This window comes from Miniopterus natalensis, chromosome 11 (assembly GCF_054644295.1).
Source record: "Miniopterus natalensis isolate mMinNat1 chromosome 11, mMinNat1.hap1, whole genome shotgun sequence".
NCBI classification, from domain to species: Eukaryota; Metazoa; Chordata; class Mammalia; order Chiroptera; family Miniopteridae; genus Miniopterus; species Miniopterus natalensis.
In genome coordinates this window covers 75187643-75215137 of record NC_142091.1, presented here as the reverse complement: position 1 = coordinate 75215137, position 27495 = coordinate 75187643, and the positions used below count along the sequence as shown (strand labels likewise).

Sequence of the window (27495 nt, the reverse complement as noted above, 5' to 3'; positions counted from 1 at the left end):
TGTAAAGATGGCAGAAGCTCACCAAGCGGTGGCTTTCCAGTTCACCGTCACCCCGGACGGCATCGACCTGCGGCTGAGCCACGAGGCCCTTAAGCAGATCTATCTGTCGGGACTGCACTCCTGGAAGAAGAAGTTCATCAGATTCAAGGTTTGCGGGTCCCTGTTTAATCTGGGCCTAATCTGGGCCGTGTCCCCGGGGACACAGCGCCGTCCTCCGGGCACTTTCGAAGCGCCGGAAGCATCCGTATCCCAGAGCCGTAATCGGCACATAATTCGTATTTTCGTGATACTTCGGGCTCGAGTTCACATACACGGGCTCCCTGAGTTACTGAGACGTTCCGGAGGCCGGCGGGGCACCCTGTCGGGCAGGCGGGGAAGTCGGGGCTTGGAGAAGGGTGAGTGGCCTGCTCGGTAGAAGCAGGAGTAAGGACAAGAGCCGATGTCCCCTGCTCACCTTCTAGAAGCAGGACTGTTTCTGGCTGCGTGAAGCTGCAGGGAGTCTGTGGGGCGGGTGGCCCGCTGTAAAATATTCCGCTATTGAGAAATACGCGTGTAGGTTCAAGCACAGCTAACGCCCCACGTTCTCAGCTCTGTTTACCCGAAAGAGAGGAATGTTATTCACTGTTTTTAAGCACACGTCTTGTGTTTCTGTTTTTCTTTTAACCCTCACCTGAGGATATCTTTTCCATCGCTTCTCGGAGAGAGTGGAAGGGAGGAGAGAGAGAGAGACAGAGAGACATTGATGTGAGAGACACATCGATCGGTTGCCTCCCACACATGCCCCAACCGGGGCCGGGCATGGAGCTTGCAGCCGAGGTACATGCCCTTGGCTGGAACTGAACCCCGGACCCTTCAGTCCATGGGCCAACACCCTAACCACTGCACTAAACCGGCTAGGGTGCACATGTCTTGTTTTCTAATTTAGTGTTTTTTTAAAAATCACAGAAGGGGGAGTGGACGTGGGGAAGGTTATAGGGGAAATAAATGGTGATGGAAAAAATAAAAATCACAGAAGGAATAAATAAATGCCATGTTTTAGAAATTCAAGCAAGATGAAAAGGCGTCAACTCAACCCCCAGGGGTAGATCACACAGTTGGTATTTTTAATTCATTTTCGTCTTTAGAGGGTAGCAGGAGGCCAGCGGCTAGAGCAGGTGAGAGCAGTGACATCAGAGGTGGGCCTACCTGGGGGTCTTGGGCCCGGGTGCTGGAGGGGTCCCAGCCCATCCCCTCCACGCTCTCATGGCCCCTGGAAGTGGAGGAGAGCGCCACCTACAGGGCGGGCGGAGTCTGCCCAGCTGGCCTTGCCCCCAGAGCTCCTCATTACCTCCCAATGGTGGGAAATAGAAAGTGGAAGGGCAGAGGGGTGTGTCCTTCATTTCAGCCCAGTGGAGATGTGGTCCCTGATTTTAAAGACCTTGTTGTGCAGCGGAGAAGGCAAGGCCAGTAGGTGGGAAAATAAATGATAGGAAACAGTGCATGGCCCCCTGTCCCAAAGGGTTTACCGGAGGACCCTGTGATTCATTGCTCAGAGGAAAAGCGAGGGGTGGGCAGGGCTGCCAGCAGCTGCAGGGGGAGGGCATGGTGAGAGGGACGCTTTATCTAGAGCCTTCCTCCCTCCATTTTAATTTAGCTTAATCCACCCCCCCTAAAAAAATCTCTTCCCTCTGGACAGTGGGAATCCCAATGGAAGTAATATGTAGGGACACGAGTCGCTGCTAAAAAACTCGGATAAAGCGTTGAGAGCTTTTAACCCACTGTCTGGGTCAAATCAATCTCATTATGGCTTCTTTTACGTGGAAGTTTTGAAACACACGCAAAAGTAAAGAGAAGGAGCCACGCTCTCCCCTCCCAGTTTCCACCGCTGGCGATATTTTGCCAGTTCTGATTCATTACCTTCCATCCCCTTTCCTGCTGCTTTTTGGGGTTTTTTTTTTTGGGGGGGGGGGTTGGGGCTGAAGTCCCTTACAGCAAATTCTCGACCTGCAGTGAGGTCTCCTGTAAATACTTCGGGGTTAAGCGGCATCTCGAGTCGGGGGTGAGGGGTGGTTTTGGAGAGGGGGTCGCGGGCATCTCGGGTGTAGCAGGTTGGGGAGAGGACTTCACGGCTGGCTCAGTGATGGCCTTAACCCACGGGTGTCATTCTTCAGCCTGGGCGGAGCTCGGGAATCTGCGTTAGACCCGGGCGATTCTCGCGTCCTGGGGTCGCTCTGGGGGAAACTGTTTAAGGGAGGGTTTTGGCTCAGAAGAGAGGGCGGGAAGGAGCTGGACAGGAGTTGGAGCAGCTGCGGCTGGAGCCTCCGGGGTAGGTTTTCAGTAGCGACAGTGTGGTCCCCCGCTGCAAACCCCCCCTCCCGGGGCCCTGCGACGCTGTGGGAGGGACCCCTCACGGCCTGTCTCTTTTCAGAATGGCATCATCACTGGCGTGTACCCGGCCAGCCCGTCCAGTTGGCTCATCGTGGTAGTGGGCGTGATGTCCACCATGTACGCCAAGATTGACCCCTCGCTGGGGATAATCGCGAAGATCAATCGGACCCTTGACACCACGTAAGTGATCCTTCGCGTTGCTCTCACGTCAGCTGTCACCCCACATCCTGGGCTGGTGCTGAGGCTCCCACTGCCTAACCTTTCAGGTCTGTTACTAGAGAAACAACAGTCCCCCCGTCCTCATGCCATGAACGGGCTTGGTTTTGGGGCCAGGAGTTGTGTGTGGCATTGGAGTCCTTTAGGGACGAGACGAAGCCCGTGTGTGCCCACCTGGCTCCCGGGCCCGGCCTGCGGTGCTGGGGTCTGGTCTGAGCCACGCAAATGAGCTCTGGGCCTTTGCACAAACCAGCACCTTGCTGGTCGGATTTAAATACTGTTCCTTCCGAAGCCCTTGGACTCAACTCGGGCCGAGTCCCCGGCAGCCTCGAGCTGCCTGGAGTGCCCTGGCTCACACCTTTTTAAGCATCTGCAAAGGCCCAGGCTGGAGGCTCCTTGTCGTTTCAGGGAAACGTGCCAGCCCTGGCCACCTGCCGGGCTCCCGGATCTGCCTGCGGGCTGGGCGGCCCGGGCAGGTGCCTCGTACCTCTTGTGGCTCTGGTCACTCCGGTCCTGGCCTCTCTCCTTTCATTGTTTAGTTCCCAAGGGCCCCAGTCCCACCCCCTGCAGACACTGGGCTAGTCCTACCTGCTTTTCAGACCACAGGTGTTTAATTTACTTTCAACTATGGGCTGTGTCTGTACACTGGATTATATTTAGCAGTATTGGCTCTTTAAAGCCCTTTTCATCTGGATGTTTTTAAGATTTCTTTCTTTGTCCCTCTAAACCACTTGCAGTAACTGGGCCATCCCTGTTCCAAATTTAGAAAGCCCAGGTTTGGGGCTGTCTGGAAGCATCTTCCTGAGGGGGAGGCGCAGGGTGCGAGCGGCCTGTGTGAGTTCAGCCCGGGAGCCGCAGAAGGACCACACTCTGTGCAGGAGCCTTGTGCTCTTGTTTTTTATTGAAGGGCCTTTGTGTCTACACGTGAAACATCCCAGAAGCGTCATTTACTTGTTACGCTGAAACACGATAGGATTTTCCTGCATTGAGTAAGCGTGTGTGTCTGTTTCCTGCGGTGATGTAACGCGTGGATCTAAAAAATGGGGATCATCTCAGAGACAGGCTCTCACTTCCCTGCGTCCAGTTTGCTTGTGGACTAGACTATCGGGAAGGAACATACGGGTTCCAGGAGAGGCGACAGTTCAACTTGAGATTGAGATTTATGGGTTTTAGAAAAAAAAATTTTTTTTTGATATGTGTTTATTGATTTCAGGGAGAGGGGGAGAGAGAGAGAGAAACAGCAATGAGAGAGTATTGATCGGCTGCCTCCTGCACGCCCCCCACTCGGGATCGATCCCGAAACCCCGGCATGTGGCCTGACCGTGAAATCGAACCGCAGTCTCCTGGGTCCCAGGTTGGTGCTCAGCTGCTGAGCCACGCCGGCCGCGTGAACGATGTTAAGTTTTGAAGCAAACACGTTTGACCTTGAAGAGGTGTTTGTGTTGCAAAGTGATAAAGGGGTGGCTTCCAAATATTGGAAATACCTTCAGGTTGCGTGTTGGTTGTTTTGATCACTTGAGGCACACTTAGTGTTTATTTCTTAAATATTTCGCTATCCCCAAAACAACTGAAACTAAAAGCAAAACCGCAAAGACTGGCCTGCGTTTCTCCATTTCTGAAGTCTCACCCTTGCCATAAAATGGGTCCCTTTCCTTAGCAAATGGAAACATACTGTCTTTATTACTTAAAAGATCGTTCTGTACGGTAAGTTTCTCCGTTGTTGCATGTTTGCTGTGAACAGTTGAGGTAACAGTTTTGCCAAGTGATCTGAGTGTCTTGTGAGTATGGATGACACCCAGGGGCCTGTTCGAGAAACAGCGCCCTAAGGGGTGGACGGGACAGCAGGGGACACTCTGAGCTCCAGCCGAGGAGACGCAGGTCCACCCGAGGCTTCGCCGCAGCCTCGCCCGTCACAGCACCCTCCCAGGCCCTGGAGGAAGTGGTGCGTTTCCCCCGTTACACAAACTAGCCCCCCTCGTTTCCAGGGCCCCGAAAGCAGACCGGGCTGGTTCGTCTCCAGGTGAGAAGAAAAGCACCCGCGCCTCGCCGGTTGGGCTACTCTGCGTGTCCTCTCTGGTCGGGCCCGATCCCGGGCCTGCTGTCTCATTCGTGGCCACGGGAGGCTGCCGTGGCCCGTGGCGAGGGGCGTCTCTCGGAGGCCTTGCCCGCGGCCCCTCCCGCCTGCCCACACGTCCCCCGCTTGTCTCGTGTCGCGCTAGGGGCTCCATGTCCAGCCAGACGAAGAACGTGGTGAGCGGCGTGCTGTTCGGCACGGGCCTGTGGGTGGCCCTCATCTTCACCATGCGATACTCCCTGAAGGTGCTGCTCTCCTACCACGGCTGGATGTTCACCGAGCACGGCAAGATGAGCCGCGCCACCAAAGTCTGGATGGTAATGAAACGCGGGCGGCGCAGAGCTGGGGGTCCCGTGATCGACGGGAAGGCCGTGGCCTTGGGGCCTGGGCAGCCTGCTGGGAGGCCGTCTCCACTGTCAGTGACACACATCACATGCCCCCCAAAGTTTCCCCGGCCCCCCCGTTTCTCCTTTAGCCTTAGGCCCTGTTGTACATGGGTCTCCAGCGCTGACTCCTTTCTTGGAGCTGACGCTTTGTACCCTTCACCAGTCGCGCCCCTGTTCTCGAGCCCCGGGCGGGCCCTGTTCTGTGCGCTGGCCTGTCCCGCGGGCCGTTGTAGGTTCCACAGGTCAGTGAGGCCGTGGCATTTGTCCTTCGGCGTCTGGCTCATCTCCCTTAGCCTGGTGTCTCGTGCGGGGGGCTTTTGCTTTTTATACATAAAGATCCTCACGAGACCTGTTCTCCCGTTGACCTTGGCGACTCGGGAGTCGACCTCTAATTGCTTTGAGAGGATGACTCCACCGTGACTCATAAGTTCGGGCCAAAGAATGTTTTCGTGAATGTTAGGGAGTTCTGAACGTTTCACGTTCATGTCCGTTAGGTTGGTCCTTCAGGTCGTCCGTGAAATAGAAAGCGCCACTTCTTTGTCGCTTTTCTAACTCGAGGTCACGGCTAAGTGGCTTCCCCGCTGACCAGGCCTCCAGGCCTCCCTGACTCGCCCTGAGCTCCGAGTAACTTCCACCAGCTCTCCAGGCCCTTGGCCCGAGAGTCGCCGCCCTCCGCCGGGCGCGGGGGTGTCTGCCCCTGTCGGCCGACGCTGGCCCCACCTGTGGGCTGATCGCCGCCCTCCCGGGGCCGCCGGTGAGAGGCCCGGGAGCCACCCCGTTCTCGAGCCCACCGCACACCCCGCCTGACACTCTCTTTCAAACCGGCTCCGGCTCTTGCTTAGACTGAGTTTTCCGATTTCCGGAGAAGCAGAATTTAACACCCAGCGGGGATGCAGAGGCGGTTTCCCACGCTTTACAAAGCAGGTGCAGTGACCGTCCCCGGGGTGACATTCACAGCTGCTGCCCAGTGGTTCCGGCGCCCTTCAGCATCAGGGATCGCCCCCCTCCCCACGCGGCCCGTGAGCCCTGGAAATCCCGTCGCGGTCCGGTCTGCGTGAGATGACCGGTTATGACACCAGGGTTAGATCGTGGCGGCCTAAAGGAAGGGCCGCTGTTAGGCGAGGGTGCTGGCCACTGGGCGCCACAGTGACCAGAAGGGCCGCACTGCTGCTCCGGGGGCGGCTGGAGGTCCAGGCTCCATGGCTCAGCCCCTCCTCGCTGTTGCCAGAGCCTCAAGCCGATCCCGAAACGAGGAGCCTCAGGAGTAGGTGGGTGAACCTGCGCCACGTGCAGGGGAGCAGCCAGGTGGCGACCCCGGGGAGCCGGACACCTCGGGACTGGGTGGGACGCCTTGAGGCGTCCGTCAGGCCTAGGCTTTCGCTCGTCTCTGGGGTTACCTGGCTGTCGTCCCCGGTTACCTGTGTCTTTGCTGAGGCCGGTGAGGTTGGGGCAGAAAGCAGACGAGAGGAGAAATGAACCCCCCCAGGAACCTGGACGTCGCAGACCCTTGAGAACTGGTGTCAGATCTTTCCGATCGTCTCGGCTTTTAATCTGCATCTTTTTTTCTTTTTTTTAAAGGGGATGGTCAAGATCTTCTCGGGCCGAAAGCCCATGTTGTACAGCTTTCAGACGTCCCTGCCGCGCCTGCCGGTCCCTTCGGTGAAGGACACCGTGAGCAGGGTGGGTGTCCCTCCAGTCGTCCGCGGGGCTGGGGGCTCTGACTTAATGGCAGTTGTCGGTTTATTTACCGTCGTTGGGACGGGTCACTCCCAGCAGTGCCCGAGGGCCATTGCAGGAATCGTTTCCCCTAAGGTATCAGCACATCTTAGGTGTTTTTTTTTAATAAAAGGCGTAAGTTTGGTAGAGAAACGACTTGGCAAGTTTTTAAAACAGCTTTATTGAGAGATAATTCACATACCATACAATTCCCTCCAAGTGTCCAATTCAGTGGCTTTGCTGGATTCCATTACTAATTGTTTTAAATTGTGGCAAATATAATATAAAAATGACCATTTTAGCCAGTTTATTATTTTTCAATCCTCACCTGAGGACATGGTTATTGATTTTAGAGAGAGAGAGAGAGACATCGATCAGTTGCCTCCCATACACACCCCGACCAGGGTTCGAACCCACAACCTGGGCACGTGCTCTGACCGGGGATTGAACCTGCCACCGTTTGGTGTAAGGGACGGCGCTCCGACCAGCCGAGCCACCCGGCTGGGGCCGTTCTAGCCGTTTGAAAGTGTATAATTCTGCGGCATTACGTACGTCCTCAATGTTGTTAAATCCGGACCTGGAGAGCTGGCCTTGCCTGGTGGCGGGACCGTCCTGTCCCATCTTTATTCCGGCTGCTCCTCTCTGTCCTGGCGTGTTGGGCGCTGGGGCAGAACTGCCCCACGGTCGGCGCTCCCCGGTGTCATCACGTCGTAGCCACGGTGGGAGCGGGGCTCTCGTTAGGGGCCAGGTAACACAGGGAAGACGCCACTGGGATTTTCCTTGGTAACCACACAGGGATCTTGTCCACCCGGAAGTCACGTTGGTGAGTTTCTGGCGGCGCAGGATCTGGGGAGCTCGTAGGACACGAAAGGAAAAGGCTCACGTGACCGTTCAATTATCAGTAACCCAAAACGTCGCTTAGCGCCGGGGTTAGCCAGCGGGCGCGAGGGCCGGCAGACCCCCTTGGGGGAAGGCGCCTCCGTCTTTGCCGTGTGCGTACGTGTTCTCTAAGGAAGCGGTTGTAACTTGGCGTGTTTCTCCCGTCAACCCCAGTACCTGGAGTCGGTGAGGCCTCTCATGAAGGAGGCCGACTTCAAGCGGATGACGGCCCTCGCCGAAGATTTTGCTGTCAGCCTTGGCCCCAAATTACAGTGGTACCTGAAGCTGAAGTCCTGGTGGGCCACCAATTATGTGAGCACACGTGCATGACTTTTCCTGAGGGGGCTCTTTGTGTGAGAACAGGGGGCAGTTCCCCGAGCAGCTGGGCTTCCCCTGCGTGGTGGCCGGAGGGGGCGTCCGGCAGGTGAAACCCAGTGGGGGGGGCCTGGCTGTGCCCCAGACGCAGCCAGGGGCGGGGCTGGGAGCGGGCGCGGCTGGGCGCGCAGGTGTGTGGAATTCTTAAACGTGGTCACGGGTACACTTAGCCTCTTACCCGCACACCTGTCTGTGCGGATAGCGCTTCAACACGGCGTAAAAAACAGTGGTCTTGGTCCGGAAGGTTGTGACCTGTCCAGAGGCTCCTGCGCCTGGTCAGGAAGCGGTTGCTGCCGCGGGGGGATATCGGGGTGTCCCGCTGGGGAGCGAGGGCGACGCGGGAGGCTCCGAAAGGGAGCTGCCTGGGGTTGAGAGGTGGCTGCAGCCGGGGACCCGGGAAGCGGGTCAAGCAGACGGGTCTGACGCTGGTCACTATTTTCCATTTGGTGTGTTTTTTTTGTAATATGTTTTTATTGACTTCAGAGAGAGAGAGAGAAACATCAGTGATGGGAGAGTCATTAACCCCAGCCTGCTGCGTGCCCCCCACTGGGGGTTGAGCCCATAACCCGGGCATGTGCCCTGACCGGGGATCATGCCATGACCAGGTTCGTGGTCCACGCTCAACCACGGAGCCACGCTGGCCAGACTGGGCTTTTTTTTTTTTTAACCATCTGTAAAATGAAGGTGATCTGCCCGCTATCTACGTTACGACTTTAAAAATACCCACGTTCCGTCTCCCGTTTGCTTGCACGAAGCGCCCGGCCCCGCCGGCCTGCGTCACTCTTGTTGAGCGACGTGTCTGTTCGCACCCACAGGTGAGCGACTGGTGGGAGGAATACATCTACCTCCGAGGCCGGGGCCCGCTGATGGTGAACAGCAACTACTACGCCATGGTGAGTCCTCGGGCCCTGCCGGCTGCCTGGGGAAGCTCGGGGGCTCCACCCGGGCCCCCCGTTTTGCTCCCTCTGCCCAAGGCTTCATGCCCCCCCCGGGAGCCCAGGACCCACTCCCCCCACCAGAGAGCCACAGGGACGCCCTTTTGTGTTTACGAGGTGGCTCCAGGGCACTGAGCTCCTGCAGGGAGTTTGGGTCGAAGCAGGAACCCCGACTCCCCCCATCAGAGCGGGAGCCCCGCCTTTTCCTAACAGCGCTGCGCCGCCGCCAGAGGGGCTCGGGGGGTTGACCCCCAGCCCGCACGCTGAGCGGGACCGGCTCCCCGGGACGCCACGGAGTCGCGGGTCACGTGTCATTTTCCCGTGTCTGGCCTGTTGAGACACTGGCGGTCTGGGGGGGCACAGGTCGCCTGTCGGTATTTTGTGCGAAGCCCCTCAGCCTGGTGCCCGGCGAGTCCAGTTCTTTCTCTGCCCCTTTCTGTTCTTCGCCCCCCTTTTTTTCTGTATTTCTCACCATTGTTTGCTCTTTCCTTCTGCGTTTTTCAAGTTTGCTCTCGTTTCCCCGTCAGAAACCCTCTCGGGCGGCGGGAGCGGGGCTGGCCCGGGGCTCGGAGGGGACCTGCCCGCCAGGCGCCCTCCTCCCCGGAGCGTGTCTCCTGCACCAGCGGGGTCGCCGTGGGCGCAGACCCACGTCCCTCGGCCTTTTCTTCCCGCCACGGAAGGTGACCCTTAGGAACGTGTCCCGCAGCTTCGGGAGGCTGCGGGCGCCGTGCCGCCGGGCGCGGAAGGCCACCCCCGGCCCGCTGCTGCCCCTGGGAGCCCTCCCCACCCGGCCGCCTTCTCTCTCCCCGTGTTCTCCTTACGCGTCCGTCGCGTGAGGGTGTTTGGGACAGGGCCCCGCTGCCGCCTTTCCATTTGAATTCCAGTCATTTGAAGTTTTAACTTTAAAACGTACTGTTACCTTCATGAACCCAAGACTTCCTCGGGGGTTTGCGTTCTTAACAAAACATAAAAAAAGCCCCGGCCGGGTGGCTCGGTGGGCCGGAGCATCGTCCTGCACACCGAAAGGTTGCGGATTCGAATCCCGGTCGGGGTGCGTTCGGGAGGTGACTGGTCGACCATCTCTCTCACATTGATGTGTGTGTCTCTCTCTCCCTTCTCTAAAAATCAGTAAAAACATGCGCGAGTGAGGATTAAAGGGAAACGATGAGAATGCTAAGTGCCGTTGGCAGAGTGCAGGGAATGAGACGCGGGCGCGGTTTCCCCAGGGGGCGATCTCAGTGCCAAGTGCCCCGCCCTGCGCTCCCCGCTGACCCGCCTTCCCTTCCAGGACCTGCTGTACGTGGTGCCCACGCACATCCAGGCGGCCAGGGCGGGCAACGCCATCCACGCCTTCCTGCTGTACAGACGCAAGCTGGACCGGGAGGAGCTCAAGCCGGTCAGCAAGCAAACCGCGGTTTCAGTGATGCCCTTTCAGGACCAGCTTCACTGGGGGGGGGGGGGGGGGGATTCGTTGCAGTTTGTGAGTCCCGACGTGTGCGTGCACCCCCACGGGCAGGGGTCAGGGCAGTGGGCACGCTGTCCCCTTGGGCGCCCTGTGACCTCTGTCTCCCCCTCCTCCCGTCCCTGTCTGCGCCCCGTGACCCCGACCGCCTCCTCTCACTCTCGGCTGTTCTGCATTTTCCAGAGCGTCACGTAAACGGAATCACTCGGGGTGAACCTTTTTTTTTTTTTTTTTGGTCTGGATACGGCCGATGTACTTACGTAACTTGCCTCTCAAGGAAACTCTTGTTTACTTTATTTTTAGTACAAAGGAAATTCTTTATTTTATTTTATTTATTTTATTTTATTTATTTTATTTTATTTTATTTATCCCATGGCCATCTATTCCCTCTACGCCCTCCTGCCTCCACCGGCCCCCTTCCCCGCCGGGAGGCACCACACTGTTGACCGTGCCCATGAATTCTCTTTTTTTCTTTTTTGCTCAATCCCTGCGTCCTTCCAACCTCGCCCCCTGCCCCTTATTTACTTTGGAAGGAGAATGATTTAGATGTTGAACTCAAGAGGAACAAGGCATTTCTTTTGTAAATACCGTCGGTTCACGTGTTGACCGGTTAGAGGGTGTTGTTTAGGTGACGACATGGGCGGCTGTGGGCTGGCGTCGCCCAGCACGTCCCCGGGGACGCCCGCGCCCCCAGGAGTTGCTTTTCCTTACGGAGTTAGGGAGAGATTACGCCCGACCTCGCCACGTGCCCCGAACACAAGCCAGCGTCACCTGGGAGCCGTCAACGTGCTCCTTTGCCCCTGTGGAGCTTTCGCTTGTTCGACGCGTTATTTCTGTCGCAGATTCTCCTCCTGGGGTCCACGGTCCCGCTCTGCTCCGCGCAGTGGGAAAGGATGTTCAACACGTCGCGGGTCCCGGGAGAGGAGACCGGTGAGTGCGGCGCCTCGGGCCTCTCGCCAGCGTCCCAGACCCAGGTGTTCTGTTCTTTCTGATGCAGCTGCAAACGGGATTTTTTTTTCTTCTTAATTTCTCTTTTCGGTAGTTTGTTATCAGTGTCTAGAAATGCAACTGATTTTTATATCCTGTAATTTTATACTGAGTTATTTTTAAATACACTTTTTTGAATTTATTGATCGTTAGAGAAAGAGAGAGAAACGCCGGTTTTTGCTGCTCCTCTTATTCATGGGTTCATGGGTCGATTCCTGTATGTGCCCCGACTGGGGATTGAACCCACAACCTTGGCGTATTGAGACGACATTGTAACCAACTGAGCTACCTGGCCAGGGCTGTGCTAAATTTTTTTATTAGTTCTAACAGTTTTTTGGTGCAATCCTTAGGGTTTTCTGTACACAATGTCATGTCATCTGTAAAGAATGACAGTTTTTTCTTCCTTTCCAATTTGGATGCCTTTTTCTTTTTCTTGCTTTATTGCTCTGGCTAGGATTTCTAGTACTGTGTTGAATAAAAGTGGAGAGAATGCACCTCAACCTAACAGAGCCCATGTGTGACAAGCCCACAGCTGACATACACACAGTGAGAAGCTGAGGGCTCTGCCTCTAAGTCCAGGGGCAAGATCCTGTCTCTTAGCCCCTTCACGTCCACATGAGGGACACGCTAGTAGCTCCATTTTACAGATGAGACAGTGGAGGCTCAGGGAGCGTTAAGTGACTGCCCCAAGCCCAGGCGTCTCAGGGTGGCCGAGCAGAGCCTAGGGTCGGGCCTGTCTGGTTCCAAAGCGCTCAGCTCTGACCCTGTACTTAACACCCCACAGACAGGAGACATGGACGCGGGAGCCGTGTGGAGGCGTGTGGGGTGCAGAGTCCGTGCCGTGGAAAAGCCTGTGCCTGTCTCCCCCCCTTTAACCCGTTGTGGATTTTGTCTCGCCCATGCCCGCCGCAGACACCATCCAGCACGTCCGGGACAGCAAGCACATCGTGGTGTTCCATAGGGGGCGCTACTTCAAGGTCTGGCTGTACCATGACGGCCGGCTGCTGAGGCCCCGGGAGCTCGAGCAGCAGATGCAGAGGATCTTGGACGACCCCTCCGAGCCTCAGCCCGGGGAGGCGAAGCTGGCGGCCCTCACGGCGGGAGAAAGGTGCGTGGCCCCTCCGGCTGTGGGGGAGCCTCTGGGCTCTCGTCTGGCGGGAGGCGTGTGTCCTGGGGAACGAGCCTCACGTCCCGAGGGCTGAATGGGCATCAGCAGGGCTGTGAGCTGGACGGAGGCGCCTTGGGGCAGGTGCTGCCAAGGAGTGGGGGTGCCCGGGACCCACACGCCCGTCAGGATTCACCCTGATGTTTACTGGGTGGGGCGTTATCCGCGTCACCTACCTGAGCCGTTTGCACAGATGCCCATTGTCTCTCGTCTCCCGGCTCAGTGGGCAGGGGTCCAGGCGGGGAGGGTGTTGGGACCCGTCGTGTTTAGGGACCTTTTGGCACCACGGGTACCTCACCCAAGCACTCGGGGAGAGAAGACGATGGGAGACAGGCCAGAGGACCGTGATCTGGACGTGGTCAGGGGCGCAGGACCTGGGGAAGGCCTGGGCGAGAGAAGCGGGGAGCGATCAGGGGAAGCCACGGCCGGGTGTCAGGTCAGGTCCACGTGTGGGAGGGAGAAGACTCCTTCGAACGTGGCTCCCAGTTGTCCCTCATCTCGGGATGTCCTGTGTTGTTAGTAGTGTGGACTGGGGCAGGCTGGCCCGGGTTTGAACCCCTCCCTGCTGCGCAGTAGCTGTGACCTCATTTCCGTGCCTCGGTTTCCTCATCTGAAAGAGGGGCGCGGTCGTGCAGATCAGTGAGCCGTCCGCGGAACAGGCTCGGAGCAGAGCCTGGCCGCGGCTTCCGCTGCCAGAACGTAAAAGTTCCTAAACACCCGCGGGGCCTGGAGAGGGATGCCGTGGCAAACATCACGTGCGAGGCGGCGCCGCCAGATTGCTGTAGGCTGAGCCGCACTCCCCCTGCAGGGTGCCCTGGGCCAGGTGTCGCCAAGCCCACTTCGCTCGTGGGAAGAACAAGCAGTCCCTGGACGCCGTGGAGAAGGCGGCGTTCTTCGTGACCCTGGACGAGACCGAGCAGGGGTACAGGAGGGAGGACCCCGACACGTCCATGGACAGCTACGCCAAGTCCCTCCTGCACGGCAGGTGCTTCGACAGGTACCGTCCTCGACTGGTGGGAGTCGGCCGCCTGCCCGTGATGGTGGGAGAGGCGTGTGTGGCCGCCCCGGCCTCGGGCACCTGCACCCTGAAGGAATAGGCTAGTGTGAAAGTATAGCTTTTCATTTCCCTCTCTTCACCCAAACTGTCTCTTGTCTAAATCAGTCCGCCTGTCTGTCCGTCTCACACACACACACACAGCTGAGGCAGCAAATTTAAGGCTCTTGCCCTCTGCACCCACCTCCGCTGAGATGCTGGTGAGCGAGGCTGCGTGGCTGCCGGCCCCCCGGGCCTGCCCTGGGTGTGGGCGTGGCCCTGGGACGGGCGTGAGGCGTTTGCATCCCCAGAGCCGCCTTTCCTTACCTGTAAGCGGGGGCCGCAGTCCACGGGGGAGGCGCAGGCACGGCAGCCTCCCGTCTCCCCACAGTTGCCATCATGTGCCCTTGCCCGTTACGATAACACGGCCTGTCCTCCGTCCGGTGCCCAGGACGTGAGTGCTTGTGTGTGTGTCTGGACCAGGGGGGCGTGCATGACGTCAGGCCGCGTCCTGTGTGAGCCTGTATGGCACTCCACAGGTTTGCTGACCGCTGGGAACTCTTCGAGGGCTGGGCGCAAAGTCCGGGAGCCCATCCAGAATCAGATAAAGTTACAGCTTCTGTTTATTTTGTGTCTCCCGACACTTAAGTTCCATGAACGCTTTTGTTTCCCGTAGGTGGTTTGATAAGTCTTTCACGTTTATCGTCTTCAAAAACGGGAAAATAGGCATGAACGCCGAGCACTCCTGGGCCGACGCACCCATCGTGGGGCACCTCTGGGAGGTGAGTTTCGCATGTTTAACCTGAGTGAAGGGGTGGCTATTGGAAATGCACCCCCGGAGTGAATTCCATGTTGTGACAGCTGTGTGACTATAATGAGTTTCCAGCAGGGACTGGCGCTGCGCATAAAGTTAAATCAGCACCCGGAGGCTTCGGGGCTTCGTTTCCCACGAATTGGGTTCCTTACCTGGAAACACAGGTGATGCCACCTCCTGACAGAGCTCGGAGGATGAGTGGCAGTGACTCAGGGCGGAGCCAGAGCTCCATTTATTCTGCAAGACACCGGCCCTTTGCTGTATTTTCTAGATGTTCCTAACCTGCCAAGTGTTAGGCCAGATAGAAGCAGGCACTTGAAAATCTTGGTTTATAAAAACACAGCATGCCTTTCACCACATTATTTAACTTATTTCTTAATATGTGTTTTTTAATTGATTTTCGAGAGTCGAAGGGAAAGGAGGAGAGAGAGAAACATCGATGAGAGACACCAGTCGGCTGCCTCCTGCTCGCCCCCTACTGGGGACCAAGCCCACAACCCAGGCATGTGCCCTGACTGGGGGTCGAACCGGTGACCTCTTGGTTCAAAGGTCAACACTCAGTCACTGAGCCGCACCGGCCGGGCAGCAAATACGTTTTATGTAGCACTGTGAACTGTTACTTCTCTGACTTTCCACATGTCTCTTTTTCCCCAACAGTACGTTTTGGCCACCGACAGCTTTCAGCTGGGCTATTTGGAGGACGGGCACTGTAAAGGGGACACCAACCCGAACATTCCACACCCCACCCGGCTGCAGTGGGACATCCCGGAGGAGGTGAGTGCGGCCGTCACACGGCCGTTGGTCACCGGGGGTGGGACTCACAGGTGTTGGTTGCCGGGGGCGGGGATCTCCCAGCCCTTCCGGAGTGTCCACCGCTCAGTGCGGGGCCACCTGACGCATGTTTGCTGGGGCCATGGAGTGGCTCCGGCTCCTGTTGCCTTGGAAAACCCAGTAAATACTTATTCCGTTTGAAGCTTTTAGCTGAGGTTGTCAGGGAGAGATTTCCAGCAGACTTAGCTACACATCACAGTGAAAAAGTGAGTGAAAAGCGGACTCAGTTTCGTTAGAGCTGAAAGGCTCTAAGTCGCTCATTTATCGTGTTTGTTTCTCCTAAGGATTCTCAGATGTAGTTCATTCAGCACAGGCCTTTCCGGAAGGAATTTTAGGGCTGGAGACACCAGGATTTGGCTCATCTAATCCAAGCAGGAATTCCTGGAGCCCAAAAAGTAATTTTTTTTTTAATTAAAAAAAATATTTATTTCTCATTTGATGAAAGGAACAATTTTCAGCAACGTACTTTTAAAACCCTCTGGCTGTAAATTGTTTTTAAAAATATCCGTAAATGCACCCGTGCAGACCTCAGCATACACCAGGTTTGTGTGTGTTTTTTAATCCTTACTTGAGGACACACTTATTGATTTCAGAGAGAAGAAGGGGGAGAGAGAGAAACATTGATCAGCTGCCTCCCGTAGGCCCCAACCGGGGAATGTGCCCTGACCGGGAATCACGCCCCTGAGCTTTCCGTGTACAGGACGATTCTCCAACCAACTGAGCCACTCCAGCCAGGGCTACACCAGATTTTTAGTCTAATTGTATGATTTGAAGTCACTGAGGGCAAGAAGTCATTTTCGGTGTAGAAAATAAGAGGTCCAGGGCTTCAGCCTTGCCCCTGGCCTCTTTTCGGCCTGCGTTCCCTTCCTCCGCCTTTGCCAGACGTCGCTGGTCGGGGTGCTACCGTCCAGCTGTCTCGGGCTGGCTCTTCTCGCTTGGCCGTCTGCAGCTAAGACTCCTCCGCACTATGTCACGACTCGGAAGCTCATTTCCACTGTGTGGTTGGATCACAGTCCGTGTATTTTTTAAAATGGGTTTCTCGATCACCACGGTGTAATAATGGATTTTACAAAACACATCCGTGGCTGTTGGGAAAGCCCTTTGGGGTCCCCCTGGGACCAGGAAGCCCCCGTATCCCACCTGTGCTCTGCCTGCGTTGGGGACCCCACAGCTCCTGGAGGAGGAGCGGGTGCGTGTTGCTGACACATTGCAGCCCCTGGATAAGCTTTCAGGAGAGAACCAACGAGAAGACGTGCTGTTTGTCTCTAAGCCGCAACTCTGGGAGCTGCCCTGAGGCGAGCCTGTGGTTTCCCTCCGGGTGGGTGCCCGACTTCCCCCCACAAAGGAAAGCTTTTCTCCTTTCCCTCCAGTGCCAAGAGGTGATCGAGACGTCCCTGACCAGCGCCAACCTCCTGGCCAACGACGTGGACTTCCATTCCTTTCCTTTCGACACTTTCGGGAAGGGGCTGATCAAGAAGTGCCGCACCAGCCCCGACGCGTTCGTCCAGCTGGCCCTGCAGCTGGCGCACTACAAGGTGAAGCCTCGGGGGGCGCCGTGGGGGGCTTGGTTCCTGCACGGGGAGGCGGGGACCTGTTCCAGAGAGGCCAGGCCGTGCTGGGCGAGGACCTGTCCTGGGAGGGGCACGGCCTTGTCGGTGTGGCTCCACGGGGCCGGGCCACAGGCGTTAGCACAGCCCCTGCAGGGTGCTGGCAATGCCCCGTGTCCCACGGGACAGGAGAATCGGGGTGAAGCACAGTGAGATCTCACTGCTCCACAAAGGGGAGACCCGCACCTTAAAGTCAGCTCGACTCCCAGGGTTTGATCAGGTGGAAATGCTTAGGGCAGGTGACTGGATGTCTGACCTTTGACATGGGCTAAATCCACTCGTGATTATAGATGCAAACAGCCTGAAACAACTTCAGCAAGTGGACTCCACCAGTCTCCAAAACTCCTTATCGCCAGCTACAGCTTGTACCAGCGAGGGATGGGGGGTGGGGGGGGTGGATATTAGAAAATCCAGTAATAGGTCATGTTACTAGATGGGAGAAGAAACGAGCCACGTGACGGACACTAAAAAGGCATTTGAAATACACGCCCATCCCCGGTCACTTAGTCACAGGAGCTGTTTCCTCACTTGGGAAATGTCCTCACGTGTCAGTATCCAGCCCGTGGCTCTAGGGGTGAGGCCATAGAGGCCGCCGACTGTGAGCCCGGTGGAGGGATGACTGGCTTAGTAAACGGCGTTGGGGAGATTGGCTCCATCTGGGGGAAAGTAAACGGCCTGATGGGGAAACTGAGTCGGAGCAGAAACCCGGGCTTCAGGAGAGAGGACACTGCAGGCGGCCGGGGCGTCCAGTGGCGCAGCCCGCAGTCCTCCCGTGAGAACCGTGTCCTTTGGGGACAGGTGCACCAAGGTGGGACTGTCTGAGCCCCTCCGTAAAAATCGGAAGCAATCTCAGGTGAGCCGTGTGAAACGTCTTAAACTTGGTCGCCTGCAGTGAACGCAACGTAACTATGAAACGTTCTCTGTGAAAACGCTTGGTCGTGACGCGGTGTGAGGGCCAGTCCTTTGTTACAGTGACCAGCAGGCTGCCCCCTGGCCCCATCAGCCCTTTCCCTGAGTTTGGCCCCTGAGCTAAGAATGGTTTTACATTTTTAATCACTGAAAAAATACCCAAAGAAGAGGAAGGTTTTGTGACGCGTGAAAATCAAATGAATGAATTTTCAGGGTTTCGTAGAGAAGGTCCTGTGGGTCCCCAGCCACACCCGCTTGTGGCAGATTGTCCGCGGCCGCTTCTGAGCGAAAGCAGCTCAGACGGGGACTGTCCGGCCCACAAAGGCTGCGACAGTTTCCACCCGCATTTTACAGAAAACGTCTCCCACTCTCGCTCTACTGTTCAGAAAAGCGAGAAACGAGAGATGAGAAGGGTTGGCGGTTGGTGCTGTGAAGGTCGGCCTTTGTTTTCTTAAATTTTTTTCTAATTTCTCTGCATAAGCCTGTATCACAATTACTCTTTAAGACACTGGGCAGGGTCATAATTTTAGTCTATAGCCATTCCCTTCCTGCTTTTGGTCATGTTTTTAATTTTCCGTTAGGAAGCGGGAAGAAGCGCCCCGCCGCACAGTGGGCGCAGGCGGCGGTCCCGGTGCGGAGCCGGCCTGCTCTCATGCTGGCCGGGTGGCTGTCCTGTAGACGGTGTCTGTCGACCCTGCTCGCTAGACGCTGGAGGTGCCTGGTGGCGGCTGTCTGGCCGCGGCAGGTTAGGTGGGGCCGCAGGCGTCACGAGCTCGGCTCTCAGGGGCCTGGACACTAATGCTCCGTGTTTGCCGAGAGGTTTCAGACGGTCCTTTTTCGGTCATGGGTTAGTGCATGACAAGGTGTGACTCTGGCAAGTTGACTGCAAATAAATCGTTGCATCTTGTGTGCCCGGTTAACCTTTACTGAATGACTAAAATACCTAACGTGCACTTTATATTTATCTTTCTTCTTTTTTATTATTACTTTTAATCTTCACCAGAGGATATTTTTCCCATTGCTTTTCGGGGGAAGGGGGGCGGACATCAATGTGAGAGAGACACATCGATTGGTTGCCTCCCCCATGCACCCCGACTGGGGCCGGGGATCGAGCCTGCGATCCAGGTACGTGCCCTTGGCTGGAATCGAACCCGGGACCCTTCAGTCCGCAGGCCGGTGCTCTAACCATTGAGCAGACTGGCCAGGCAAGTTAATGCTTTCACCTTTCCCTTCCCACTGCCCCTGCTTCACGAGGAGTCCCCTCGAGGACACGGTAGCGAGGGGGCCTGTGGGAGGCTCTCTAAAGGCCTGTTTGATGAATGACCCAGGACCCTGCTCACCGGGTGAAATGAGGAGCTGGAGCCTCTCGGACCCCATCCGAGGGAAACCGAGTGATGGCGCATTAGGGACAAGGGCTGCGAGTTGTGGGTCTTTGCTGAGGTCTGAGGAGCCTTCAGTGTGGCCCCTGGAGGCAGGTGCACAGTCACAGGGGCGAGATGGGCTCACCGCAGGCCCCTGGCCCCTCGCCCAGGCCGCTCGCTTCCTGTGCGGGACCCGGGGGGTGGCGAGTGTCCCAGCAGCCCCAGCAGCCGCGGGGAGAGGAGGAGCCCGAGGGGCCACTCGTAGGCCTGGACCACACAGCTTGGTGTTGGCACCCTCTCCCCTGTGTCACAGGGCATCCTCGGTCACCCTGGCGTTACCTGGGCCTGTGCCGGGGGCACCTGAAAGCCCGGGGTGTGGTCTGGTCAGGAATAATTTGGGCCCACAAACTGCCACTTACCAGTTTCCTGCCTGTGTTGGGAACCTGCCCGTCCCTGGGCCACCTGGTGGCCATGGGCAGACTGAGTAACTTCCTCGCACAGTGTGTGTGGGGTTGGGTGTCACATGCTCCTGGGACCCCGCCTCTGTTCTCACCCCCCGCTGCTTCCCCCTGAGCCCTTGCTGGCCTGTCCTCACAGCACCTCAGGCCCACCAGTTCTTCTGCCGGCCACGCAGTCCCCTTTCTAGCCCCAGACCCGATCCCAGGCTCCCCCGTCTTGCCCTCCCTTTTCTCTTCCGCAGCCGGAGGTTTCCCCAGCTTGATCCCCACCATCCCTTACCTCGGGCCCGTGGCCCCAAGCACAGCAGAGCCACCCCAGTTCACAGCCCAGCTCTCTGCCTGCTTCATCCTGCTCCCGAGAAGCCGGTGTGGCCAGAGAGAACCCCGAGCCCCTGGCTCTTCTCACTTGATCGACGAGCAGTGACTCTGGTGGCCCCTGGGCTCTCTACTTTCTGTGCCCTTCAATGCCTGGTTCGCATCCCTTCTCAGACTTCCAGCACCTCTCCCTGCCCTTACTCTCAGCGGGCAGCCTTCTTGTTTCACCCCAAAAATGAGAATGTTCCAGAGAGACCCCCTGTCTGCTCCCCACCCCATCTGCCAGTCCCACAGCTGTTCCCTCCCGTGTCACCTTCGCTCCTGTCCAGTGGGGGGCGCTGTTTGTGCCTCAGGCTCTGGCCGCCTGCCCTCCTGCTGAAGGACAGCCCTACTGACCCGTCCCCACTCTTGCTGCAACCTGGGTGTCTCTCCTGGGTGTTCTCACCATCGCCCAACTATGGTGGAATATCTCCTCCCATCTTTAAATAATTTAAAACTGTTGCATGCAGACCTGCTTGTGGCATGTTCGGCCCGTAACTGTTCACACTTGGGTAGATGTGGGAGACCCAGGAAATGGTGCCGTGGCACCAGCTGCACCCGGGAACGGACCCCCGGCCTTTGGAAAGCTAACGGCGTCCCCCCCGCCTGCTGATAACCCCGCGTGAAACCTGGCGGCGGCTGAAAGCTCGGTCTGACACGGAGTCCGCTTTTCCTTGGGGACCTTAACCAGCCGCTTCGCGCGTTTGCTTTCTTGCCGGGCCTCGTACGAAAACACCTTTTCCTTCCCAGGACATGGGCAAGTTCTGCCTCACGTACGAGGCCTCAATGACCCGGCTCTTCCGCGAGGGCAGGACAGAGACCGTGCGGTCCTGCACCGTCGAGTCCTGCAGCTTCGTGCTCGCCATGGTGGACCCCTCCCAGACGGTAAGGGCTGGGGCTCCTCGCTTCTCCTGGACTCCGGGGTCTCTGGTCGAACCCGGGCCGCACCTGCTCATCCAGCCACTCGGTGCGCAGCCCCTCCCTCCCTCGCCCTCTCACGGGACCGGGCGGGACGCGCAGACAGTTCACGTTCCTGTCGGTCCTGTGTCGCCTGTAACTGCTCCAGGTCAGGTTTCGACTCCACGTAGGGTCTTCAGCGCACAGCAGACGAACAAGGCCCTGGGGTTTGGGGGTTGGGCTTCAGGGCGCTGTGAGTGGTCGTGTGTAGGGAGAAGGGGGTGAGCATCCGGGGGGCCGTGCGCCCGGGTGGCTGCAGCCCCAGCAGGCGGGGCTCGGGCTCCCTCTGCGCTGCCTTCGAACATCCCGCCGGCGGCCCGGGAAGCAGTGGCCGTCCCGTTGGTGTAATGCCGCCAGGCGGGCTGCACAGGGGACCCCCAGAACCCCCAGAGTGCTCCTCCACAGCCTGGGGGAGGGGCCGGTCTCCTTGGCTGTTTCTCCGGGACACCTCCAGCCGCCTCATTCCCGGTGTCCCGAGGGACCGCTGCGGAGAAGGACCCCCTGAGCCTGCCCCTCCTGTCCTGCAGCTGGAGCAGAGACTCCGCAAGTTCAAGATTGCGTCGGAGAAGCACCAGCATCTGTACCGCCTGGCGATGACCGGCTCGGGCATTGACCGGCACCTCTTCTGCCTGTATGTGGTGTCCAAGTACCTGGCCGTCGAGTCCCCTTTCCTGAAGGAGGTAAGTCACGCCTTCCTGGGCAGCTCCTCCGGGCTCGTCGGCTAAACTTAGCTTAGTGGGTGGGGCAGCTTTACAAACGGTGGGTCTTGGGGTTTAACCGTTGTCCTAATGGGGAAACTGGAGCTGTGGCCTCCTGGCTGCTCTCCGATCGCCCTCCTGACTTACGGGCGTAAATAACCAGCAGAGCGCGGGTCATAGTACCGTGTACCGAAGTAATTACGGAGGGATAAGCCCTGAGTATGTCTCATCTACCTGTGTTGTTAATAGAGTTTAATTTTAAGTGTATAAAATTTAATTTCTAGGAATGGCTGTTTTTCACAAGCAGCTTGAAAAAATTCTGAAAATTAGCCTCTGGCTCACTGGAGCTGGTACCACGGCCCCATCACGATTCCCAGTGTTCCCACCACCTTTCTTTCCGGAGACACCATTAGCTGGTGCTGGCCCCTCCAGCCCAGGTGTCCTCACCTGCTCGACCCCGTCTGCAGGTTTCCGCCCCGGAACAGTCCAAAACCGAGCAGGCCTGTTCTTGTCTCCCACTCGGCCCCCCAGGGACAGCGAGAAGGGGACTGGGAGAGTGTCATGGGAATGCTTCCTTGTTTTACTCACCAGGTCTTGTCCGAGCCTTGGAGGTTGTCGACCAGCCAGACCCCTCAGCAGCAGGTGGAGTTGTTCGATTTGGAGAGGAATCCGCAGTATGTGTCCAGCGGAGGGGGCTTTGGGCCGGTAAGTGGACGGTCCTCTGTGTGTACAGAGCCTTAAGTCCCGGGACCAGGATGTGCCCGTCCCCTGCCACCTAGGGGGCTCATGTCCCTCAGCTCATTCACCGTTAGCACCTGTCTCACCCCCAGTAGCTTTTCCAGAACTTCGACCTTCGCCTTGAAGCTCCGTGCATTTTCCCAGCTCACAGCTGGGCTCCCTCAGCGTGTGACTTTCTAACCAAGACGTCCTGGAGCGGATGGTAGATTGGCAAGCCGTGTCCTTGCGTTTTCCAAGGCTGCTCCTCTCGGGTCACGGTTTCCATCCTCTGATGAGGTTTTTTGGTAAAACCACCACAGCACGGAGAAGGCAAATAGCCATCGGTAGTCTTGGCGTCAGCATGAGCTCAGTCAAGCTCTGCCGTTTCTGAGCGTGGAGAACATTTTGTCTCCACAGGTAAGATCCATGCCGTGGAAACCAGTCAGGCGGTCTGTGCCCTGAACATCCTCGGTAATTAGCTTGGACTTTTTTTTTTTTTAAGTGTTTTTACTGATTTTAGAGAGAGAGGAAGGGAGAGGGGGAGAGAGAGAAACATCTGATTGGTTGCCTCCCGAACACACCCCTGGCCGGGAATTGAACTGGTGACTGGGCGTGTGCCCTGATTGAGAATCGAACCCGCGACCTTTTGGTGCACGAGAGGGGTGGGGCTCAGCCAGCTGGGCCACACACCAGCAGGGTAGCTTGGATTTCCTAAATGCATCTTCAGTGTCCTGCGGGTCAGCCAGGCTCCCTTCAGAACACGACCCTCGAGACCATCAGATGCGACCTGGTTCCCTGAGTCGCCATGACCGGGGTTTTTCCCGTGTTTCCTACGCTGAACACGGCTGGTCTTGCCCGTCACACGGGTCTCCTTAGAAGGCGGACCCGGCGCCCAGCTCCCTTTCCGCTGCCTTTCGCAAAGCGCTCGCGGGCCGCTCAGCGCCGAGGCCGGGAAGCAGGTGGCGGGGGTCCCGTGGCCGGGGGTGGGAACGCCCCTCGCGCCTCGTCCCGCCTGAGCTCACACCGCGGCTTTGCTCTGCAGGTCGCCGACGACGGCTACGGCGTGTCCTACATCCTGGTGGGAGAGAACCTCATCAATTTCCACGTTTCCTCCAAGTTCTCCTGCCCCGAGACGGTGAGCGCCCAAGTCCCCTTCTCCAAAGATGGGGTGTTTTTACCGTTTCCTTTTTCAAGGGGAGCGTGTCCTTAATTTGACAGCGAGTCTCAATTGGCTTACGTACTTTTACTTGGTTTGCATGAAGTAATTATGAATTTTTAAATTAATGAACTTTTAAATTCTCTGGGCCTTGTTTTTTAAAGCAGTTGTCTGATTTGGTTACATGCTTGTTTGCTTGTAGCAGTGGTTGTAGATCTTAGTGTCGGAGACCTCGTGTGACTTTCAGATGCTGTGACATTGGAGGGTGGACGCGGATTGGTGTGCACACGCTAGGAAACACACACACGACGAAGCGGGGTCTGCGTATTGTGTGGTGGGCCACGGGCCCTGCTTCCTGGCAGGACACTGTTAATCTTTATTTGTAGTCTGTCCCCTCCACACTGTGCATCTCCTGACAGCAAGGCCCAGTCACCACTAACAGGGGAGACTGTGACTCATTTACCTACTGTGTTGTATGTGGAATTGAATGCCTCAGCATGGGAGGGGCACTTCAGAAACACCCCCACACAGCACACACAACCTGCTCCGCTCTGAACCCTCCCCGAGTCCCCAGGACGTGCCACTGAATGACTAAGCCCTGAAGTCAATTAGAGACTTGGCAGAAAAGAAAGGTCAAAGGTTGTTCTCTGCTGGAGTCAGGTTACCAGGGAAGAGGCTGGAGAGCGGAAACTGCCACATTGTGACGAGGAAATTGCCGCATTGTAACGAGTGTCCGCTCTTTTGTTTTCCAACGACAGGATTCTCATCGCTTCGGGAAGCACCTGAGACAGGCGATGACCGACATCATCAGCCTGTTTGGGTTCAGCCCCAACTCCAGAAAGTAATTCCCGGGACGGCTGCCAGAGAGGAAAAGGAGCTCGTCTGTTTTCAAAACAAAACAAAACAAAAAACCACAAATGAAAAGTAGCTATTACTCCTGATCGTAGTTCAGGAAGAAAAATTGCTCTTAAAAACTCGGAACTTTCCTTGCCACCTAGGGTTTCTGGAACAGCCACCCCACTGTGTGAAGTATCACCCCACTCCTTTTAGGCAGGCCCTGACTCGGGGGACGTTTGAGGAAGAGCCCCCCGAAAGTCTTCCCATTGCCTCGTGTTTGCTGCGGGATGAAAATATCGCTGAGCTCATTAAGGAATGAGTGGGGTGGTGGCTTCACACGTGTTGGAAACGGGGCAGTCACACTTCCTCGGTGGCAACCCGGTACCTGGTACTTATGGGTGTTTAATTTTTTCAGAGTGAAAGCATTTGTTCTGTCCAGAGAGAAAGCGCCGTGTGGGTTGAAGATGTTAACAGCTAAGAGCCGATGGACGCACATGTAACGCACTAACTTCAAACGCTGCGCTTTTGAACAGTTTTGTCCCTGGGGTAACTGTCCCCGTCTGGCTTGGTCACCTGTGTGTTCCCCTGTCCGCGTTTCAAGCACGTAGTTTGCGCATCTGTAGTTTTCCCGACCTCACGAGTGTTCAAACCCCAGTGCCTTAAAATCGGGAGGCCCTGAATGTCGGGGGGACCCAGGAAGAGCTTGTTTTGCAAAGTCTTTAGGTGGAGTTGCGCGTGTCCTGCTCCTTCCCTGTTTCCTGGGCGGCTGACCCCTAAATAGCACGTTTCTGCGGTTCCCCGGCCCCTAGGAAGACTGGCTCCCTCCCGGGGGCAGCTGCGTGGGCTCCCCCGGCGCGCCTGCCTTTTGAGAGCGGGCGCGCGTCAGAAATGGGGAAGGTTGGATGGGCGGTCCAAGATTGTGCGCCCGGAGCGTTCCCTGAACAATAAAATACCCTGTGTGCCTCAGCGGCACTGCTTCCCAGGCTGACGGCAAGCAGGCCGTGACTCCTGCCCCTGAGAGAGGAACAAAACTTGAGAAAGGGGGAGAGGAGCCTCCGAATGGTCTGGAGAGGGAGCGCCGCTGTGCCAGGCAGAGGGCGTTCTCTCCCACCTGGTGAGAGAGGACCTGCTGTTTCCCAAGCAGGTGGGGAGCAGTGCGCCCTCGGGGACCAGCTCAAACGTCACGGGCGATGGGTGCTGGGTCTCACCCAGCCCACCCTTCAGCCCAGCCTTATCGAAAAAGGGTGAGTGACCAAAATAAGCACTTACGCACTGAGTCGTCTTCAGTATTTAATGTAAAAAGAAAGGATCCCGGAATGAAATTCCACTGTCTCTGGCTGTTGTGATGAGCTTAGCTGTCCACTTGAAAAACTGTGTGTTTATTTTTCCAACCACTTTTTTCCTAACTGGGCTTACCTCCGGGAGAGGCCTGCACTCCGGTGACATGAGACGGGGCTGAACTATTGGAGGAGAGGCACTTGCCACAGAGCACACAGATGTTCTGTTTATGACCACGTTGAGATGTAAAACCCCGTCTGAATGGGCCAAAGATTTTTTTTTTTTTAATGTTTATTGATTTCAGAGAGAGGAAGGGAGAGAGGAATGAGGAGTGAGAATCATCAATGGGGCTGCCTCCTGCACACCCCCTTCTGGGGACTGAGCCCTCAACCCTGGCTTGTGCCCTGACCCGGACTTTAACCATGACCGCCTGGTTCATAGGTCAATGCTCAACCACTGAGTCACTCCGGCTCGGCCAAAGGTACTATTTTTTTGCTCTTAAAAGCAAGAAGAAATGAAAACAGGAAAAAAAAAAATGACAACAACCATAGTAAGAAAGCCCCCTGTTCGTCTGTGGTACTTAGCCCAGGAGGTGTGGGAAGTAGCCCACTCCGCCCCAGGCAGTGTGGCTTCCAGTCGGAGCCCCGTCGGTCACTCAGAGCCACCTGAATCGTGCATTATTGACCACTGACCCGTCTGTATTACCTAGCATCCAGATGTACACGTGTTAGCACTCAAATATGTTTGGGCTTATCTCTCAGGTTTTAAATATTTTTGCTAATCAGTGCCATTGTCAATGCAATTTTTATATTCCTCAAAGGGCAGAAGGGTGGGTTTTTACTGTACATGTGGAAAGGAAGAGTTAAGAGTGTTATGTATTTAATTTAATTTGGAACAAACCACGGTCTTACCGGAGCCGTGGTTTGAATTTGTTAGCTTGGACTGTCCATTGCATGTAAATACAGTACGCTCTTTCGGATGTAAATCTTAGAAATGCAGTATGAATGTTATCATTAATAAAAGCATTAATCCCAGTCTACCACAGAACTTGTCTGTCTCTTTTTTCCTCTTCATAAGGAGGCTGTCAGTCAGATACCAAGCTCAGGCACTTGGGACAAAGGTGAGAAACCAAGATATGAAGAAAAAGGCCTGGGGTTGAGCAGACTGGCCGGCACTGGATTCGCACCCTGGCTGAGAAGGGGGGCTGCTAAGTAGGGGCGTGGGGTTTTACTCTCCACCCATTCCTTTGCCTGTGCCTAGAACAGTGCCTGACACATGATAGCTGTGCAGTGGCTGTCTGTCCAGGGAATGCATGAATTCAGTTTTCATAACTTCTTATTTTTTTAAATAAGTTTTTACTGATTTCAGAGAGAGGAGGGGAGAGGGGGAGAGAGAAACATCGATGCTGAGAATCATTGGTTGGCTACCGCCTCCCGCACGCGCCCTACCGGGGATGGAGCTGGCAACCCCAGCATGTGCCCTGACGGTGTCCAGCCCTGGCCTCCTGCTTCACAGGCGGACACGCGGCCCCTGAGCCCAGCAGCCGGCTCACCAGCTCTGAGTGCGCACCGCCTGCGCCACGCACTGCTCGGGACCCTGGAATACAGTGGGCACCCCACCGGGCCCTGGCTGCAGATGGAGATCAGACCCCAGTGGGAGGAGCTGAGAACCAGTCAGAGGACCCAGAGAGTCCAAGGCGGGGAAGGGTGGGCCGGGCAGGAGGAGGCCAGAGGAGCGCGCCCGGGGAGGGGGCTGGTTCAGAACAGGTTCCAGCGGAGACGGATCCAGCAGGGCTGGGGGCGCCGCCAGCAGCAGCGAGTGACCAGCGTGGCGTCCAGGTTCCCCACCTGAGCCTGGGGCTGCTGAGCCCCCGAGTGCCCTTTCCTCCACGCACCGCCGCGCGCCCGGCCCACTGTCACGGGC

The 27495-nt window shown here is 56.8% G+C and overlaps 1 protein-coding gene across 1 annotated transcript; it reads left to right on the top strand.

The window, feature by feature from the left end:
• CPT1A (carnitine palmitoyltransferase 1A) lies at positions 1-26611 on the top strand. Its single transcript, XM_016213466.2, has 18 exons — positions 1-148; positions 2408-2547; positions 4803-4974; positions 6622-6723; positions 7813-7950; positions 8829-8906; positions 10237-10344; positions 11253-11340; positions 12310-12505; positions 13371-13559; positions 14272-14377; positions 15067-15183; positions 16611-16775; positions 20680-20814; positions 21414-21566; positions 22176-22289; positions 23344-23436; positions 24216-26611. Exons 1-18 carry the CDS (start codon positions 8-10, stop codon positions 24300-24302), a joined length of 2322 nt encoding a protein of 773 aa, XP_016068952.1. The 5' UTR covers positions 1-7; the 3' UTR covers positions 24303-26611.
• Positions 26612-27495: the final 884 nt, after the last annotated feature.